Here is a 20,743-nt window from a genome sequence, read left to right as displayed (position 1 = left end):
TCCTTCCTCAAGGTGGAAATAGGAATAGGTTGGGGGGAGGTTAGAAAGGAGAGGCAAATTACTCAGATCCCAGAATGCGAAAAAGTAGACCCACTAGTTATGAGAAAGAGGATAGAGGGGAAGGCTTCAAAGATAGTATATTGGCAAGCACTCTCCAATCCATAAGTTAGAGGGAGAATGATAGTTGAAATTTCAAAGGAATGATGCAATTAAAAACTAAAGAGGAGGTGGGGATATAGAGTGAGAGGAGGAAAGGGAAGGGGTAATGTTGATAGAAAAGGAACAAAGAAAATAGAGCAGGGCTATTGAAAATGGAAATTACATCCAGAAGGATGGCAGCAAGCAACAATATTTGAAAGCAGTTTCTGATTTTGCAGTTCAGAGAAACTAGTATCTGATATGAGGATCCCAATAGCATGTGTGGTGTAGCAGGTATTCAGGTAGTCTTTGAGTCAAGCTGCAAGGCATGCTGATCTACTGGCTGCTATATGTCCCCAAAATGGGCTGTTTTTCAATGACCATATGTGAACTTGGCTAGTCTTGTGAATCATTACTATACAAAGCACCGTGAGTTGCTTTTCCTTTTATATTGTAGGATTCACCAGTGATGAGACTAGAGTAAATTTTAGTGGGTGGGCACATGGAGTAGGTTTTGCAGGGGAATTATTATTGCAAAGATAGGAATCTCGCAGTAGCGATAATGGTCAGGAAAGTCCACATATTTTTCCTCTAGTGCTGCTTAATCTACACTATTGCTCTTAAATACATCACATGACACATTCCTATAGTTGGAGTCACAGTGGTGGTAGAGTTAAGACTTGTCCTGCGCATCTGTCACTTATTGTCCATCACCCAATGAGTATGCAGCAGTGTAATCACTGCTCTACTGTAATTGTCGTAGCGAATGCGAGAATGAATTGTGATCGTTGAGTTATTTAGTGAATTTGTATTCTATTTGTTGCGAGTCACCACGGCTGATAGTGGTGAGCGACAAGTTCTGCACAAGCGAGTGAAAGATATAATTTGCAGTATACATGATTTCTTAAAGTGCAAAGCACTTGTGTGCACTTACCAGAACCATCGCTTGGAGCCGGCAACGGTGCAGTCCTGTGTCTGTGTCTCGATCTGCGTGGACCACGATCATTCATAGATCAGACTATACCTCTGACTGTAACCTATATTTCTCCATTAAATTCAATTGATCAGTCCAAGCCCTTATCCACATTGGCCTTGAACAATACATTTCTCCCTCCAACCGCCACTCCCAACAGGTACTGTTTATTTAAAATAGTCCGCTTGCACCTAGACATGTTGCCATATTGTGCATATTGTCCTTGAATCCACACTTCTCGCCACTTGAAGAAAATCTCTGGCTGGTTGGTCAGATAACTCTGAAATGGTGTCCCTCTCTCACACCACGACCACGATGACGATGACCACCACCACCACCACCACCATGACCACGATGACCACCACCACCACCACCACCACCAACAACAACAACAACAACAACAACAACCTCCTATCCAACAGTTCTAGCCTTGTCTCCTTATTTATCCTCCCAATTTCAGATATCACTAACACAAACCTGGCCATAACTGAAATCACTCTCCAGCATCTCCCAATTGTGGCACCTGTTCAGTCCTATACCTCTCATCTGGACCCTCTTAAATGCTGTGAGGCATTCAGCCTTCTCAAATGCCTAACCATATGTGTCTCAGCCACATTCATTCACACAGGCCTAGTCAAAGATCTCTTGTCATTCAGACTTAAGCTTAATTGAAAATATCACTTCATCTTTGAATCTCAATCCACAACCAAAAGATTAAGCATCAAACCCTCCCAACACAAACCCTGAAGTGGCCCTCATCCTGTTGCATCCAGTGTTGTCTTCAAGTCTTACCTGAAAAGGTCACCAAAATTCTAACCTCACCCAAGCTTAACTCGGAGTTGTCTGCACTGAAGGCAGACAAAGTTCCACTACTGTGGTAGAGCAGCTCACTTGTTCTGAGGCCAGGAGCAGCATGATGACTGGTGGGATATATTTCTTTATGAATTAATTTCAAGTTAACTTTGCTGATTCTTTTCTAATTTCAGTGTTTGTTAATCTACTACAATTAAAAATTTGCTCTAAGAAATGAAACTAAAGCACCCATGACTTGTTTTTTCAGTAACGAGAGAAATCTGGGTAAAAATTAATGACTTCGGTAAGCTGTTTGGAAGTAGCGGGTGCACTGAGTTAGGGAACACTCATCTGTCTTGGGTAAAATTTTAAAGAACCTTTTATCTTTGAACAGCCAGAATATTGCAATTTTCATCAAAGAGAGAATAAAGGAAATGGTGGCAACAATAATAAAAGCATACACTATGAGCAGTTTAAGGTTTTTGTAAAAAAAAAAAAAAAAAAAAAAAAAAAAAAAAAAAAAAAAAAAAGTTAAATAACAGCATTTTAGCTCCAAAATTCAAGAAGGAACCATTTCTGTCTCGTTATTTGCATGATGAATATACTCCCGTTAAAGAAAAGTTCCAATACAAATTACACTTACCAAGTAATGAGCCTAGCTCCTACTGAAGTAATCCCCTTGGCTATCTATACACAATTGCCTATGTTTCTGAAGGTCTAGGAAGCAAGCAGGAAATTTTAAGCTGTGATGCTTGTAAGTTCATTTGTCACAGCCTGTTGGATGTCTGTGATATCTTGATGACACTTTCCTTTCAGTCACTTTCTTCTCGCAGAAACTAGGAAAAATCGCAGGAGAGAGGTCGGGTGAACATGGCAATAGCAGAATGTCTAGCCAGATATGCAGTAACAGATTAAGCAGAATGGGGTCTTGCATTATCATGTTGTAAGAACAACTCGTTAGAATGCTACTAATCAGGGCAGTGACGTCGAATTGCTTGTCGCAATCAAGACTTCAGTGTAAAGAGTTTGGTTCACTGTTTGAGCTGGAGGAACAAACTCACAGTGTACTAATCCTTTACTGTCAAAGAATGTGGTCAACATTGTCTTTGTTCTCAAATTGGAGAGAAAAGTTCAACCCAAATGTTTACAAAGAACCTAGAGATGTTCAGAAGGGATAGATTAAGTACATTTGGTGGCAGCGTATTTTTTGCTGTATGTAGTAGTTTGATTGGCAAAACTGAAGTATAAGGAGCAATCAAATGAAGACTGAACACCTGCCACAACAGGACATTCAAAAGTAATCCCCCACACATGTTAAGACATTCAAGACTGTGAGTCCTGTTTCGTAGAATGTGGTCGGCCACTGATGGATCTACAACCACACTCACTCTTGCACGTCCTGTCTGATGTGAGTCACACGGTTAAGAATCTGGACTGCATGGATGGTGTTGCAGTGTATCCCAAACAAATCGCTGATGTGTAGCCTTCATCCGATTGGCAGCATGATAGTGGATGTCACATGTCAACAGGATGCTTCAGTCTGACAGCATTCCTGGTTGTTTGAATTTAATGGTGTGTAACAGTTTCTGCAAAGTGTCTTCATAGTGTTGCGCGTTGATTGTGGTTCTATGCTCAAGGAACTCCGTGAGCAGAGGCACACCGCACTCGAAACAGGTGGTTGTCGTGACTTTACTGGAACCTCTGTGAACAGCTTTAGATTTCTTTGGTGGGGAGATGTGGTTTGTTTCCGCTGTTGGCTTTGCCATTTACCCTCAGGTTGTCGAATCATCCTATTGCATGTTTATGCCCACCCCCACACTGCCAATCATACGTAGGCTATGCTTCAGCAGTTTGGTTGGGAAACACTGCAACATCCTCCATGCAGCTTGGGTCCTTCAATATGTGATGTTTCACATCTTTAGCAACCTGAAGAAAGACTTGTGGACATCAGCTTCAGTTGGACAAGGAAGTGCAGGTGTCGGTGCAGTTGTGGATCTGTCAGCAGCTGATCGCATTATGTGAAATATGAACTGGTCATCTCATCTCGCCGTGGGATACATGTCTTAATGCATATGGTTATTACCTGTGAATGAAGCCATTCCATGGTCTTGTTGGGGCAGGTGTTCGGTTTTCATTTGACTGCTCCTCATACATTGTTCCTGTGAATTAGAATGGGTAAAGGTTATAGTTGACAATTGGAATAAATTAATAATTGGTTCCTTTTACGAACCCTCAACTCAGACAATGCAGTTGCTGAATAGTTCTAAGAAAACTTGTCTCATATCCAATGGGTAACCCACTCATACAGTTGACTTCAATCTGTCCTTGATATGTTGGCAAAAATACATGTTCATAGCCAGCAGTAGCTATTGTCAGAAATTGTACTAATGCTTTTTCTGGTGATTATTTGAGCAATTCGTTCAGTAGACTACTCAAATTGTAAATGGTTGCGAAAACATACTTGACCTCTTAACAACAAATAATTCTGAGCGAACAGGGAGTATAATGATTAGTGGCCACAAGGTCTTTGTAACGAAACTGACCACTGCAACATGAAAATAAAAAAAAATAGATAAAAATTCTCTTGATGCCTTCCTAAGAGACGGCCTCCACTCCTTCCCAACTATCTGTGTAAATGTTAACCAGTTGTAGCTTGAGCTCAAAGAAATAGTATTGACTGTTATTGCGAAATTTGTATCGAATAAATCAGTGAAAGGTAGTACTGAGGCTCCCTTGGTACACAAAGCAGGTAGTTACCGAAGCAACGAAAAATCATTCCAGATTTGAAACAACACAAAATGTATAAGATAGTTTTACTGAGACTCGAAACTTAGCATGGACTTAAATGCGAGATGCTTTCAGCAGCTTCCACCACAAATCTTTGTCAAGAAATGTGGCAGAAAATCCAAAGAGGCTCTGCTCATGTGTAAAGTAAACCAGTGGCTAGACACAATCACAATCAACTTCGTGATACAAATGATATTACCGATGACATCGGCACCAAAGTGAAGTCTTGAAAAACATTTTCCGAAATTCCTTCACCAAAGACGAAGTAAATATTCAAGAATTCGAATCGAGAACAGCTGCCAGCATGAGTAACTTGGAAGTAAATATCCTCAGTGTAGCAAAGCAGCTTAAATCATTTAATAAGGGAGAGTTTTCCAGTCCAGATAGTATTCCAGGTTGGTTCTTTTCAGAGTATTCTCATGCAGTAGTCCCCATACTTTGAATCACAAACAACCGCTCGCTCAATGAAAGATCCGTACCAAAAGACTGGAGAGTTGCACAGGTCATGCTGGCACTCACGAAAGGAAATGGAAGGAACCTAATGAATTACAGACACACATCACTGACATCGATTTGCAGTAGGCTTTTGAAACCCACGCTGCGTTCAAACAAAATTAATTACCTCAAACGTAACTGTCTATTGATACAGTCAGCGCGGATTTAGAAAATATCGTACTTACTAACCCTTTATTCGCACGAGGTAATGTTATTAACAGGTGATATCAAACTGATTCCTTATTTCTAGGTGACCTGAAGGCTTTCGAGCTGCTACTCACAAGAAGAAACTTCTAATCAATTGCTTGCCTATGGAGTATAGCTTTAGTTGTGCGAGTGGATTCATGATTTCCCGTCAGAAGGATTACAGGACTTGGTAATCTGCGGAAAATCAAATGAAACAGAAGAGATACATGATGTGCCCGAAGGGAGTGTTCTAGCCATATTCTGTCCTTATCTGTATTAACGATTTAGTAGACTAGACAATCTGAGCAGCCCTCTGGTGCTACTGTCATTTACTGTTAGCAAATTCATCAGAAGAACAAAACCAATTACAGAATGACTTAAGACAAGATATCTATATGGTGTGAAAAGAGGCAGATGTCCCTGAATAAAGAAAAATGTGATGTCATAAACTTGAGTACTAAAAGAAATCCGTTAATTTCAGTTACTACACGGTAAATCACAAAAATCTGGAGGCTGCCAATTCAACTGAATGCATAGGAATTACTGCTATGAACACCCTAAACTGGAACGAACACTCAGGTAATGTAGTGGGGAAGAAAAACCAGACTGCTTTCAATTGGCAGAATACTTAGAAAATGCAACAGGTCTACTAAAGAGACTGCCTACAGCCGTACACTGTGCTTGCCCGTCCTTTACTAAGAATAATGCCATGCGATATGGGAATGTTACCAGATATTTCTGACGGAGGACATAAAGTCCAAAGAAGGGCAACTTATATTATCGCGAAGTAGGTGGGAGTGCCACGAATATGATAAGCAAGTGGGGGTAGCAGTCATAAAAACAGGCATTTTTTGTTGTGGTAAGACCTTGTCATGAAATTTCAGTCACCAACTTCTCCTTCTGAACGCGAAATATTTTCTCACCAGCCTACTTAAGGAGATATGCTCATCATAATAAAATTAGATAAGTGAGAGCTCGTACGGAAAGATTTAAGTACAATCACCGATTGGGAAACCACGAAGCTCAGGTTGGTTTACGGAACTAAATTTTAATCTGCCCGAAGATAGGACACAATTGAATACCTTTCTCGCCCCAAATCGTTTTGATGCCAACCCGAGTTGTCCCTCCACTAGTTAACCATATACAACCCATACCTGATATTACGCGTAGATTAGAAATATCTTGGCCGAGCGGTTCTGGCGGTAGTCTGGAATCGCGCGACCGCTACGGTCGCAGGTTCGAATCCTGCCTCGGGCATGGATGTGTGTGATGTCCTTAGGTTAGTTAGGTTAAAATCACTAAGTTTGAGGAACATTTGTGAATAAACTACCAAATAGCAAAATTTGTTTTTTTACATATGGAGTGGTTTAGTATTGCAGTTATGACAGAGGGATTTTGGAGTATCTTTTCTAGTTTCCTTCCAATTATATTTATAATCAAACTGAAATGAAACTACTGAACATATTGCCAAGTGGCTGTGTTACAATGTAAATTTGACCGCTAGGAGTGCTTTATAAAAATTTCATCTCTCTAGCTTGAGTGAATACTTTGACGTACCAGTACCATTCTGTACTGTTTTGGTTTTTTTAATGTATGTTTTAAATCTATTATTATGTGTGCAGTATGTGTAGGATTGTTGAGCAAAGTCGTTGGCCATCTGCAGCAATCATTTCTTGGCATTTGTACACACAAGAAACCCAAAGCTCGAAAACTCGCGATTTCTTTTGACAGTGTTGAATCTCAAAAAAGACTGGTAGAAATTAGGCATTTTTACTTTTTATACATTTCTGATAGCACAGGTCTGCGTAATTAATGGTCAGTTCGTTTTAAACTGAAATATACTTTCCGTAGGGTATTATATATCATGAAGAAACAGTTTCGTGTTTTATTCTAAATAAAAATAATGAAATATTCTACATGTGGTTGGATAGGATGATTGGAGGAATAGAGAAGTAAAACATACATCTGAAGTGTATAAAGACTGTAAAGTATGGTATGCTGTGCCGAGGGAAATTTCAGCATCTGCTTCAGAACACTTCAGTCATTTATTTTTATCACAAAATTGGCATCCTCACTCCTCGATTGTGTGTTCTGCTTTGCAACTAAGTCAATATGAAATCAACAGACTGAACGTGAACCAGAGTAATGAGGAACAAAAATCACACTCCCTCCAAGTCGCGGTGACTGTGGGACTCCACTGCTGTAATATCCTCGTCTGAACAGCCCCACCTAATTACACATGCTGGCTCAGTCGCTTGGAGGCCTAAGTATACCTATTGGAATAGGGCCATAGAATCGCACGTCCCATATATATACTACTAGGGCCCCTCGCGTTCGATAGGCAGTCATTCTGTAGAGATATCGTTGGTCATCCCTCTACCACTGCACCTCTCTGATTCCAGAGATATTTAAATATTTGGCAACACTGCCTGGAGGCTGGAACTTCCGTTGGAGTGAGCACATGGGTGGTAGATCACCGAAGTTTAGCTGTCTTCCGGCTTGTGTGCGACATATATGTTTAGTACTACACAGTGTTTGAAGACATCCATGAGGTAGACTACTTCAACTAGCCACATCATTTTTGAATGAATAATTTATTTCTCCGCATATACTTCTGGGTGTATGTTCTGCATCAGAGTGTAGCCACTGTTACTCCAAAAAAAATTAACGTTTGTTCTATATCACACAATATAAAACGTGAAACCATTGATTCATATAATATGTGGCTAGTTGCAATACCCTTGATAAATGATGTGGAAATATGTTTCTTTGCTGGCGGATGCATATGATTATATAGTTCCACGGTAAAATGGCAGTTTATGACTATTGTTCGAAGACTGAAGAAGATTGGCCTCCTGCTGTGAATAGGGGACAAACTAGTGGTGGGCAGGAAATCGCGTATCTGTTAGAAATCGCAGTGACTGAGAAGTCACAGATATCACAGTAGCAACTTTACAGAATCTAACTGCGATTTCAGTCACAGTTAGCAGTCGCAAGTAGTATTTCACATTCAAACACGTGAGCCATCTATTGGTCGAATTTAGCACTGCTTTCTGCGATTTCAGTGAAAAGTCGCAACTAAGAGTCGCAGTAGCAACTAAAAAGCGCGGTTAACAGTGGCATCTGTTGGCCGAAGTTCGTACTACGTCCATCTCTGCGGTACGCTATGGAGTCTAACTGCGATTTCCGTGACAAGTCGCAACTAAGAGTCGCAAGTAGCAACTAAAAAGCGCGGTTAACAGTGGCATCTGTTGGCCGAAGTTCGTACTACGTCCATCTCTACGGGACGCTATGGAGTCTAACTGCGATTTCCGTGACAAGTCGCAACTAAGAGTCGCAAGTAGCAACTAGAAAGCGCGGTTAACAGTGCCATCTGTGGGTCAAAGTTCGTACTACGTCCATCTCTGCGGTACGCTATGGAGTCTAACTGCGATTTCCGTGACAAGTCGCAACTAAGAGTCGCAAGTAGCAACTAAAAAGCGCAGTTAGCACTGCCATCTGTTGAGCAAAGTTCATACTACGCTATTCGCTACAGAGTCAAACTGCGATTTCTGTGACAAATCGCAACTAAGAGTCGCAAGTAGCAACTAAAAAGCGCAGTTAACATACTTTTCCTAGTGTCATCTGTTGACCGACGTACGTACTTCGTTATGAGAGCCTTGTGCCTCACGAGATCGATGTGCTGTGTGTGCATATGAAGGGCTTATTTCAATAGTGGTACAAGTCCATTTTTGTTATTTTGAGATATAGAGTCGTAAAGTTAAATGAGTGCTGAAAAATCTGCAGTTGAGATACCAGAAATATTCAAGCATATGGCTTCTTGCTAGAGATGAACCTTTATTTATGTTTGTTTGGATCGCTAACTTCAGAAGCATTATAGACAGAAAAGTGTAGGTAATGGACTTGTACCACTATTGAAATAAGCCCTTCATATTATATGACGACATGCACATTCAGCATCAGTTATGGTTGGTCAAATACTGCTGTGACTCTGAATGTATTATATTAATAAGAAGCAACATTGCCTTTTTCTCCTGAAAATATCAAGTAACGTAACAAATGTGTTTGATTCTGCTTCCAATATGACAGTTTTGGTTAATACTCCACATGCCTACAGGACTTTGCAATGTTAACACAGCAGAACTCAGACATCTGTATAAGTGTAGAGAAATGAAAACAGTCATATGAATGCCTCACTTTTATTCCGACACAGTTCAAGACTCGGGAGAAAAGTTTTACACCTGATGTTCTACATGGCAACTTCACACACAAGAACTTTTTGCCGACACTACTACCACCTACATAAGTAAGCTTTTCCTGTGTCACTTTCAAGTAATGCACTTAAGCTATTCCTGATTTAACTGGAAGATCTGTACTTCCCACTTTCATATCAACAGCCTCAAAATGCATATTGTAGACTTCGGGATATGTTACAGGTCAGTGTCACACCAAGATTGGTGAGAAAGGGGGGGGGGGGGCGGCACGTCGGTATCCAACAAGTGTTTACCAATAAATAAGTGGCGGAAAATTACGGGTATAGGACGGCTTAACATGTGGAAAATAACATTTTTATTATTCACTCAATGTATTTAACATTTATTATTCCTTTAAAATCGCACAACAACTTCAATAAAACACTTTAATCAGTCACACACTTATTTCATAATTATTTCACTTTTAAACTCCAAATCCTCTAAGAGCTGCCTTGAATCTTCACGAGTCTCTCTCAACAGCCTTGATGTGGATAGATATGTACAGCAAACAGTAAACAGTCAGAACTGCGTCTGCAAAAACACAAGGATTATTAAACAATTTTTGCTGTCACTTTACTAGCAATATAATTGACAGTGTACATTGCTAATATTTGCTATATCACATTTGCTAATATTTGCTATATCACATTCGCAAGAACGATCTCACTGAAGTAATTAAGTCCATCAAAACGCTTAGAAACTAACCTCTCGTCTGACGAAAACGGTCTAAAGACTGACAATTTCTTCAGCTCTGTTGACAATGATATTTTGAATTATCACTTTACTGAGTGACTGAAATGTAGTTCAGGTACCTACGAACATAACAATATGTTAGAATTCATTTTCTAAACACGAACTATTACGGTACTGTGCGGCTACTTACATATTAATTACACTATTAATATTTTCACAGTTGTTTCTTTAATACAAAATTAAAGCCAACGGAAGAATAAACGTAAAACATACTTCCCAATGACAGATTTGTTGAGATGCAATTTTCTGTGTGGACAGATGTAACTTTTTCATACGGTGGTACGTCGCAGAAATCGCAGGAGTCACAGAAATCGCAGAAGTCGCAGAAATCGCAGAAGTAGCAGAAATCGCACAAGTAGCAGAAGTCGCAGAAATCGCGGAAGTAGCAGAAATAGCAGTGGCGGAGGGATACGCGACTTAGGTTCCTTAACTGCGACTCTTAACTGCGACAAATCACAGTTAAGAATAACAGATACTGAAAAGTAGCATTCACAGAAATCACTGATATCGGAAAATCGCAGTTTAGCCCAACACTAGGACAAACCATCCACGTCTCTGCGAAAGTGTTCACCGAGAAAACTTACATACGTATTAATCAGAAAAGATCCCACCTGGAAGAAGGTATCTATTCCACGTTGGACATGCAGAGCATATCGAAAATTACAAGAATTAAAAAACATTGCAGACCATTATTTGGGTTAATTTTGCGTGATGTGTATCATATAGAAGAAAGATTGCATGAATTTTTTTGTGGGGATGGATATATTTGACCCACCTGAAGGAAATGCTACCGAATGGCGCATCTGTGTAACGATGATGCAAGTCCTACCATCATAATTCTGTCCGTGCGTCAGCGAATTGTTAGCTCGTTACATTAACGTTTACCAGGTATGTGACGAGATGTAGTCGTAGTTTGCTGTTTTTATGCAGATTTTGTTATTAACATTTCAGTAGTTTCCTTATTAAGACAGTACTAAGCCGAGCCGCTTACCACAAATGGCACTAACAGTGATGCGTTTATTAATAGATAGCTTATGTAATGTGTCAGTAGTTTTCGATGAAAGCACGTTAAAACATATTTAATTAAGGCTCGAAAAACTATCAAATTGAACCTCTACAGAACTCTGAAATACTTCAGCAAAATTCACAAAGTAGACATCTGAAAACATTTTTTGTAGTTCATGTACGGTATACGTAAATAATATGGACGAAAATACTCATCTAAGCTATGCCCATTATTGAAATATATTTTCTGAGTTTACCTGAAGTTTTAGCAAATGTAATAGGGCAGTCACAGAAAGTGTTTGTAATGGCTAAATTTTATTAAAGGTTAGATGATATTTCAATTAGATGTGTTAAAATGTCTGAATATGAAAGTTGCCTGGTTCTTAGTCTCTTACAGATGTACTGAACAATGATGCTTCTACAGTTCCTGACCTGTTCTATGCTGTGCATGCTCTGAACAGTGTAGGTCAGCGCAAATGGGATACACAGAAGCTAATAAAAGGTCTGCAGTCGGCCTTGAAGAAAGATGACAGCCTTCTTAAGTATGTTATATCTTGTGGTGTTATTGTTGTTGCTCTGTTGACATTTTGATTGAAATCCAAATCTTTTGTTACTTGTATTATATTTCTAATTTAAATATTTTCATGCAGCTTGGGGTATTCATTCCATATTGCTGTTTTGCTGGGAGCTGATGGGACATTTGCATTTGATCGAATTGAAGATGCTATAGTGCAAGCCGATGAAGTAGATAGCCGTTTCCTGCAGTTTGAAGGTGGCCTAAGCATCACAGGTATGTTCAGGAAAACTGGGCCTAAGTCCTTTGAGTCACTCAGTGTTAATTCAGCCACGAGCTCCAGCTCATATTCTCAGATTTGGCTGAAAATTAATACACCAATGTTACCTTGTGTGGATCATTCATGTAAAAAAGTACTAGATTCCCCTGCTTAGTTCCAGCATTATAGCTTGCGAAAGAAGGTGTGTGACCCAGAAAATATAACACACAGTTAAACTTCAGTGCTTAAAAACTTGACTTTTCCTTACTGTTCAGTGAAATTTTACCATCTAGTAAGATCCACTTAGGGAACATACTCAATGTATCAAAACACCAACATGTTTGATGGGAATACGAATTTCAAATTGTGCTAAAAAGGTAACTTGTTAAAAGATACGTATTGTAGGTGCTTGCTAAATATAATTCACCCAGGTGTGTGTGTGTGTGTGTGTGTGTGTGTGTGTGTGTGTGTGTGTGTGTGTGTGTGTGTGATGTAGGCTAGAACACACACACCACATCCACATCTTTGACTCATACTGAGATACATTCATAGGAAAGAAGAAAAACTTGAAAAATCATTGGAAAAACTTGAATTCTCAAATAGTGGTAGCAAAAAAGGGACAAGTGATGAAGCCAAATTTCAAACACTGCCTAAGGATACCATAATGTAATGTCTCAGTTTCAACATGTTGTTGCAAGGCATTTGTGTACTATAAAAGTTGACTTGTATTTGGTGATATGACCATTGTTGCAGAACAAAAAATAATCTTTAGCTCTTATCATCCCCATGCCTCTTGATCACTTAGCAGCAACATATGAGTAGATTAACACAATCTACCTTAACTTCAACAAAACAGGGTGTTTAGAGCAGAAGTTTTCCTATCCTCTACCTACTGTACACTGTACATCAAATGGCAAATTGTAATGTCATCCTGACTCAGTATAGGAACTATAATGGTCATTAGAGTATGTTAAAAAGGAATCAAACTCGTGTCTGTCAAACATGCCCATTGAAATGACTTGCTGGTGCCATCACCTTCTGCTTCACAGCATGCTGGCACATCCTTAGTACCATTTGCCATAAATAGCAGCAACATAGTAACCTGGTAGTACATTGCCACTTTTGATTCTGAATCCAGGGTCAGGTGCACTGTGAAGACACATGCCATGTGTGAACCAATAATTATAACCCAAAGGTCTGCTAATTTACACATTATCAGAGTAAACCAGAGAAAAGTAATGATGGCTCGTTGTGCCTGCAAGAGTTTTAACATGTTCAAACTCTTCAACAGATTTCGCTTCATCTTTTGAAACATTAAATGAATTTATGCTGGGGACATTTTTTTGTACAAAGTTAAATAATTTAAGGTGTTAGAATGTAGCCTTCCACAAGGTGCTGAAGATTAGGTAATGATCCCATGTGCTTAATGGTAGCACCAATACAGTCACATAGCCTACTTATATACCAGCAGATGTTGCTGCCAAAAAATTCCAGTCTGTATGATTCTGAAGATCATGGTAATTCACGCACAAGTTTTGAAGATTTTTATGATTTTTGTACTGGGTAGCTGTCCCATTACGGAAGTATTTTGCAGAATGTGAGAGAGGCTGCTTGTAAATAACATATGCCATGACAGTGTGTATGTGGGCATGAACTGCAATGGCATCAAGAATTGCGCAGTTCACACAAAAGTTCATGGTAGGCACACCACCTGGTTCATCTCTTTAGTAAATTGTAAATGGTTGGACAATTTCTTGGCTGTTGTCCCAGTGATATCCTAGAATAACATGTTGCACCATAAATGCATAATTTTTAGAAAAGTCCAGTATTACTATAATTTCATCATGTTTCAATTGATCCTCACTGCTGGAGATCTGCAGATTTTGCTATTGTAAAGCTGTGTGCAGTTAGGTTTTTCCCACACAACACAGTTCACAAATCTCCCACTGTACTTTGCTTTCTTTCAAGAGTTGTCCAGTCTGTGTGTGTCCATTGCTTGGAAGAAATAAGTTAATCATCGATAAGGAACTCACCATACAGTTTATTATTCATATGTTCTGCAAGTTTTACGTTGCCCATACACTTCACCTGTGTGTGGACTTGTAGGCACTGATATCCACACACTAGCATTTTCATTGCATTCTTATAATCCAGACTAGGATCTTTTATAGCAGCAAACATTGACTTAGCATTCCGACAAGTCTCACATATACATGGTGTGTGCCGCTTACACTTGCAGGCACAACACGTATTGGCTGAAGACTGAAAAGGCAGTAAACCCACTTTGTCATTGGGAAACATTTCCTTGAGTTCTACAGATAGTTCAGATATATATATATATATAATTTTTTTTGTCTACACATGTACATTTTCCATTTTTACCATAACCTATTCTTTCTTGCCAGGCATTATTCAGCTGTAGTCATCATTTTCATTAAACTCCGACACTAGCACCTTTTTCTGAACTCAGTTGTTTACTTTGAGTGTACCCTAAGTTCGGTAAGCAGTCCTTAGGTTGCTTCATTTCACCTGGTTTGCTTTACCATGTATATAGAAACATTTAATTTCTTGCAGTATGCTCAATAGACCAAATGGAAGATGCAATGTTAAGAACAGTACTTTTTCTGGCATGTGGTTACGATACATTTTTCTTTCAAATTGTGCAAATTTCTGATTTTTGTTCCCTTGGAGTGTACAGTTCTTACTCAACCACCATTAGTGTCTGCCATTTGGTGTTTCATTTCCATTTCAGCTTCTTATAGTTATCTTCCACCATAACTGGGTCTGTCTGTTTTCCCAAAATTCTGTATCTTCATGGGAGACAAACCAAGAGCAGTCACTGAAATGTGCAGCTGCTGTGTCTAGTGGCTGGCACCCTTTTGTCACCATCATGTACTTCATCAGAATATTCTTCACATTTAAGTTGTGTGACACCTGGATCATAATTTTTGTTCATTTTAAGTCCTGTATACTGATTCACTTTCAACACTGATTTTATACCAACTTTTCTAAGGCTGCATCTTACTCTCTCCTTATGTATCCGAAATGCGTCAAAACAACATATTCGTAGGAAAGAGTACTTAACCAGCAACACTTCATGTGGTAATAACACACACGTTTCCTGGAACTGTACTTCTCGTATGCTTGTGGTACGTCCCAGATCTGTATAGCAACAAATCTTGGTGTGATTAATCCAGATCATGTACAAAGCGAATGCCACATTTAATTACATGTGTTTTATGACATTCAGATTCTTGTGCTCTACCAACACTGCAACTTGTTTGAACAAAAACACCAGTAACACACACTTCTGCCTCCATACTGCTTCACCACAACAGCATGGACCAATTTGATCTAGAACCTTGAAAGCATGAGTAACCTGTGATGCTTGATTGTTTCCTTTTTCCTTTCTGCCCCACAATGACTTATGTTTTGAACGCTTCCATTGTTTAACTTTCAATTGCTAAGTGGTTCCCAACACTTGCTGCAGCTTTATGTGAAACAAGAAATGAATCTCAAACAATGGAAACTTCAGTAGAAATATCAACCATTTAGGAAAAGTCAGATAGCTACTTATCGTAAAGAAGGTACATGAATTTACATACGAGCACAATTAAGGCACTATGTAAAGCTTCCGGCCACTGCCTTCATCAGTAAAAGAGAGACACACAAGCAAGCACACCTCATGCATACAGCGGTATGAAATGAATCTCGTCAAGACTACAGCTGTCGACATAACCACTATAAATTGCTAATCTATTAACTTCTGTTCCACACAAATGCCTTGCAGTAATACGTTGAAACTTTTGAGACATATTACATCATGGGTTACTTATGCAGTGTATTAAATTTGGCTTATATGTCACTGGTCCCTTTTGTGCTTAAACACTTTGAAAATCCACATTTTCCTGGTGCTTTCTAAATCTTTTTGTTTACCTGTGCACGTAACTCAGTCTGTATGAAAGATGTGGACACGCATGTTGTTTAGCTCACGAAAGGCCTACTACAAAAAATATTCCTGTCCTCATGGTAGCATTCGTATGCTAAATTTCAGCCAAATCTGAGACTGAGCGGGAATGCTTTCTCAAACTGTTTGAACTGATGTGGAATGACTCTTCTTTCTTTATCTGCCCAATCCCCATTCTTACACCATCTTCCTATTATCCCATCCACATTTTTTACTTTCCAATTGTCATATTTGTATTGAGTGTTTCCATTAGTAGTCAGTCATTTCCTTCACATACAACTCTTCTTATTGTTTACCAGTCCTACCTTTATCAAGGCTTTATATGATTGTAGCAGTAGCATCCTCATTAAAAAAAATCATCTCATTTGTGTGTATCTTAGTGAATAACCAAGTTTTTGAGAATTTGTGGAAGTTAGAAGTGTCATGTGTAACATTCACCATAAGTCGTCATAACTTCAACCATGCCCTAGAGAACATTGTTATGATCCTTGCTCTTGTTGTACATTAATGACATTGCAGACAATACTAATAGTAAAGTTTCACAAATGATGCAGTAGGACCATTTCATGTCAAGTAGTCTTATTTCAGGAAAGTTCCCGCATGACCATCATGATTTTGATGAAATTTTGTGTGAAAATTTCCACATGTTCTCAGTAAACATTGGTAAATGACACACTTAAAGTAGTAAAGGAGTTTTGCTATTTGGGAAGCAAAATAACTGATGATGGTCAAAGTAGAGAAGATGTAAAATGTAGACTGGCAATGGCAAGGAAAGCGTTTCTGAAGAAGAGAAAATTGCTAACATTGAGTATAGATTTAAGTGTCAGGAAGTCGCTTCTGAAAGTATTTGTATGGAGTGTAGCCATGTATGGAAGTGAAACATGGACGATAAATAGTTTAGACAAGAAGAGAATAGAAGCTTTCGAAATGTGGTGCTACAGAACGCTGAAGATTCGATGGGTAGATCACATAACTAATGAAGAGGTATTGAATAGAGTTGGGTAGAAGAAGAGTTTGTGGCACAATTTGACTAGAAGAAGGGATCGGTTGGTAAGACATGTTCTGAGGCCTCAAGGGATCACCAATTTAGTACTGGAGGGCAGCGTGGAGGGTAAAAATTGTGGAGGGAGACCAAGAGATGAATACACTAAGCAGATTCAGAAAGATGTAGGCTGCAGTAGGTACTGGGAGATGAAGAAGCTTGCACAGGATAGAGTAGCATGGAGAGCTGCATCAAACCAATCTCAGGACTGAAGACAACAACAACAACAACAACAACAATGCTTGAGTATCCGTGGTACAAGCTTCTATGACAGTTGTTTGTGCAGCAGCTGCAGTTCAGTAGTGGATTTTTAATCATGGTTTTGTTGGTGTGTCAGTTCTGTGTCAAATGGTATCAGTGAACATTGAATTCTGCAAGTTTTGATGTTTGATCCATTTGTCAATGAGTTTGTAATACTGTAGTTTATAGGTAAGTTCTGCACGAGTAACTGACCATAAATTGATTTGTTAAAAAAATTGATTTAGCATCAAAATTCCTTGGTTAAGTATGTTGTTGCAAATTTTCAGAATGATTTGAACTAGTCTATATTTTATTCCTGTGTTCAAGTTTGGCGTGCTTACAGTATTTGTGATATTGAATTAACCCTTTGACTGCTGAAGGCACACCACCATCTTGGCGCGCTGAGGCGCCGCAGCCTGCGGCATAGTCTGTCTACCTGTGCTGCGTGCCCCTCTCTCTCTCTCTCTCTCTCTCTCTCTCTCTGCTGCCGGGACCGGATCGGCCCGCACTGCTCAACCAGCCCTGTCCTGAATATTTCTCGACTGAATATGACTCGCGCAGAGCCAGCGTGAATTTTTGGGAACTTTGAGCTGCAATATCTAGGGCAATAGTTTTTGTTAAGAAATAAAATTTGGCCATCTTGTACAACTTTATGCGTTCTCTTAAGAATAATAATGAAAAGAATTTTACGAGCCATATTGAGCCAGAACATTGTGGGTAAATTGGCCAAAAAAATAGGCGCCCAAAAAAATTTCGGGCTTCTTGCATCTCCTGAACTAATGCTGTGATGAATGTGAAACTTGGCATGTAGTAACCTAACAACAAAAGGTTCTGAAATACACAGTTTCATTTCCATAGCACTTTTCAGTACTGAATGAATTAAGCACAAAATTGAAGATTTTGCAAAAACGTCAATGTGGTATTTTCGTTCCGATTTTGCTAAAAAACTATGCTCTGTAAAACATATCAAGCTGTGCAACTGGAATGAAAGTTGGGTGCGAAAATCGGGTCCAAAAACAATGTAAACTTGGGGTCACCATGTCTAGCAGTGTGAACGCATGATGAAAATGAAATTTAGAGTGCAATAGATGGACTGCACAATGATGAGGAATAAAAATTTTTATTCCCTTACTATTTTCCAGTAATCTACAAATTAGTTGATTTTTATGAAAAGATGAAAGCAGGGTGTATTCGATATTTCTTTTTCAAATGCCGTTTTCTATTAATGCTTCAAAGCCAGTCTCATTTGAACAACAAATTTTAAGCCCCCCACCCTCTCCAGAGCAATGAGTTTAATTTTCAACATTGGCTAACAACAGAGGCAAAGTAGCAAGAAAAATCACACTGAGAAAAGAGTTTTAACTTTGGCATGTTGTTTCTTGTTGATCAAAGGCATTTGAATGAGTTCTGGGAAACATGTTTCGTACAAGTAGACAGTGCGTGATCTACATTTGTACTAGTAAGGATAGAAGAATATAACTGTCCATGTTATGTGTTAATAATTTAAATGTATCGTATGCACATTAATGCATGGGTTTTATTATAATGGTGCAATGTACTCGGCGTAATTACATTTGCCACGGTACAGATATTGCGCCATTTCAATTACCAGGTTCGTTCATTTGAAGAAGATCTTTTCGATCCGGTCTTTGGACTGGCACTGGCGAAGTTAAAAATAGATTTATATTTTCTTTACATTTTTGCCATTTTTTAGTAATTCATTCAGAAGCATCGATTAATTTTCTTGGATTTAGTTCCCAATGATTAGTAATGCTTCTTTGTATGATAAGTCTCAAAGCAGGGTGCAATGCATAATGTAACGTTGCAAGTTTTGCATTGGTATCTAGTTTCCCGGTGCACTTTCTGTTTTGTTCAAACCACACATCTGTGCATTAGCGTACTTTTCTGCGAATGTTCACTCGCCTTCCCCTACCAGCTTTTCTCCATTCTGTAGCATATTTTTCTGCAATCTCCCTTATGAGAGAAAGGTGAAACTCCGCGAGTGCCATGTTTTGCCCTGTTTCCGGCCAGTGGAGAGCATGAGCATTTAGAATGCACAAATGCAGAATGTGAAAAGATTATTTCTTATACCATTTCACAGTTTTAAGCACTAATCCCACTGAGCTGAGTAACATGTCACAACGGTCAGCTGCACCCGTACTTGAATTGTAATCTACAATACATTGCGGTTTCTTTATTTTTTTTGCCAGTAGTTCTGTCAGTCTTCTCTGTTTCAACCATTTGTGTTTACAATAAAATCTAAAATATACCCACTCTGACTGTGTCTTTATTACGAATCTACTTCGCTTGGTTCGAACAAATTGCGTAAAAGATAATTGCGTTTGAACAGTAAGACACTTTCATCTATACAAAGATTGTGATGTGGGCGAAATGAATCACAAAACTTCTTATAAACTTTGTCAACAATCGACCTAATTTTAAATAGACTGTCACCTCCGGTACTCGCAGAGTTATCACTGAAGTGTAACATTCTCAGAAGTAGTAAAAAATGGTCTCGGGACATAATTTCGCTGAAAACAGGTGTGTTCAAAAGTGTGTCTCTGGACCAATAATCACTTAGTTTTAACTTTTTAACTTGCGCCATTAGAAGGCAAACAGCGAGGAAACAATACATTTCCTCAGATCAAGTCTCTTTCCACTTTGACAGTCGAGAATTCGCAGATTCTGTAGTATTTTCTCTGGTGTAAACGTAAAAACGATTTGTTTCGTCAGCAATAAGTTGCAACAGTTCTTCAGACATAAATATCACAAAAAATGAAAGAATGCTTGAGTCAGTATCTAACTGACATTTGTGTTCTGAACTTGAGGCATCGAAGTAGTGGTTTAACGGCTGGAAATTGGTTTCTTTCCAGTCAAATGTGTCACTTAAGCACGCTCTTTTCTGATCCGTCTTGCTGTCGCTTTCAGATTCCTCGGATTCAGAGAAACTGCTGACAGTGATTCTTGCTCTCCCCTCTGATGTAAAGTGCTGAGGACTACAGCTTCGAGATTCTGTTGAAGACTCATCACTGTTAGCAACGTTAGATAATTCACACTCACTGTCACTCTTAGTGAGCATAACCAGGATTTCTTTATCTGAGCAACCACAGTGACGTGACATTTCTCACGTAGAAAACAAGAAAACTGACGAAAATACAGGAATCTAAGTCGAATTCTGCAAAGAGTGAACATAGCAACAAAGATATATGCACTCTCGAACTACACAATCAGACCACTGAACTGCTACTAGAAGAGTGGGGCGGAAAGACAGCTGTGTGTGTATACACGTCCGTAGCGCTCAGGTAGCTGTGACTCGAGCTCCTAAACTTGTACCTAGTG

The 20,743-nt window shown here is 39.1% G+C and overlaps 1 protein-coding gene across 1 annotated transcript in view; it reads left to right on the top strand.

Moving 5' to 3' along the window:
• The window catches only part of LOC126457190 (dolichyl-diphosphooligosaccharide--protein glycosyltransferase subunit 2), a 72,509-nt gene that overhangs the window by 39,702 nt on the left and 12,064 nt on the right, over positions 1-20,743 (top strand). The window contains exons 4-5 of the mRNA XM_050093281.1: positions 11,770-11,924; positions 12,033-12,172. Coding sequence (XP_049949238.1) covers positions 11,770-11,924; positions 12,033-12,172 — 295 coding nt within the window. The remainder of the gene's footprint in view (positions 1-11,769; positions 11,925-12,032; positions 12,173-20,743) is intronic.

The sequence above is a fragment of the Schistocerca serialis genome, chromosome 2 (genome assembly GCF_023864345.2).
Source record: "Schistocerca serialis cubense isolate TAMUIC-IGC-003099 chromosome 2, iqSchSeri2.2, whole genome shotgun sequence".
Taxonomy (NCBI): Eukaryota; Metazoa; Arthropoda; class Insecta; order Orthoptera; family Acrididae; genus Schistocerca; species Schistocerca serialis.
The sequence above is the reverse complement of the archived record's forward strand: the minus strand, read 5'-3'. Positions and strand labels throughout refer to the sequence as shown.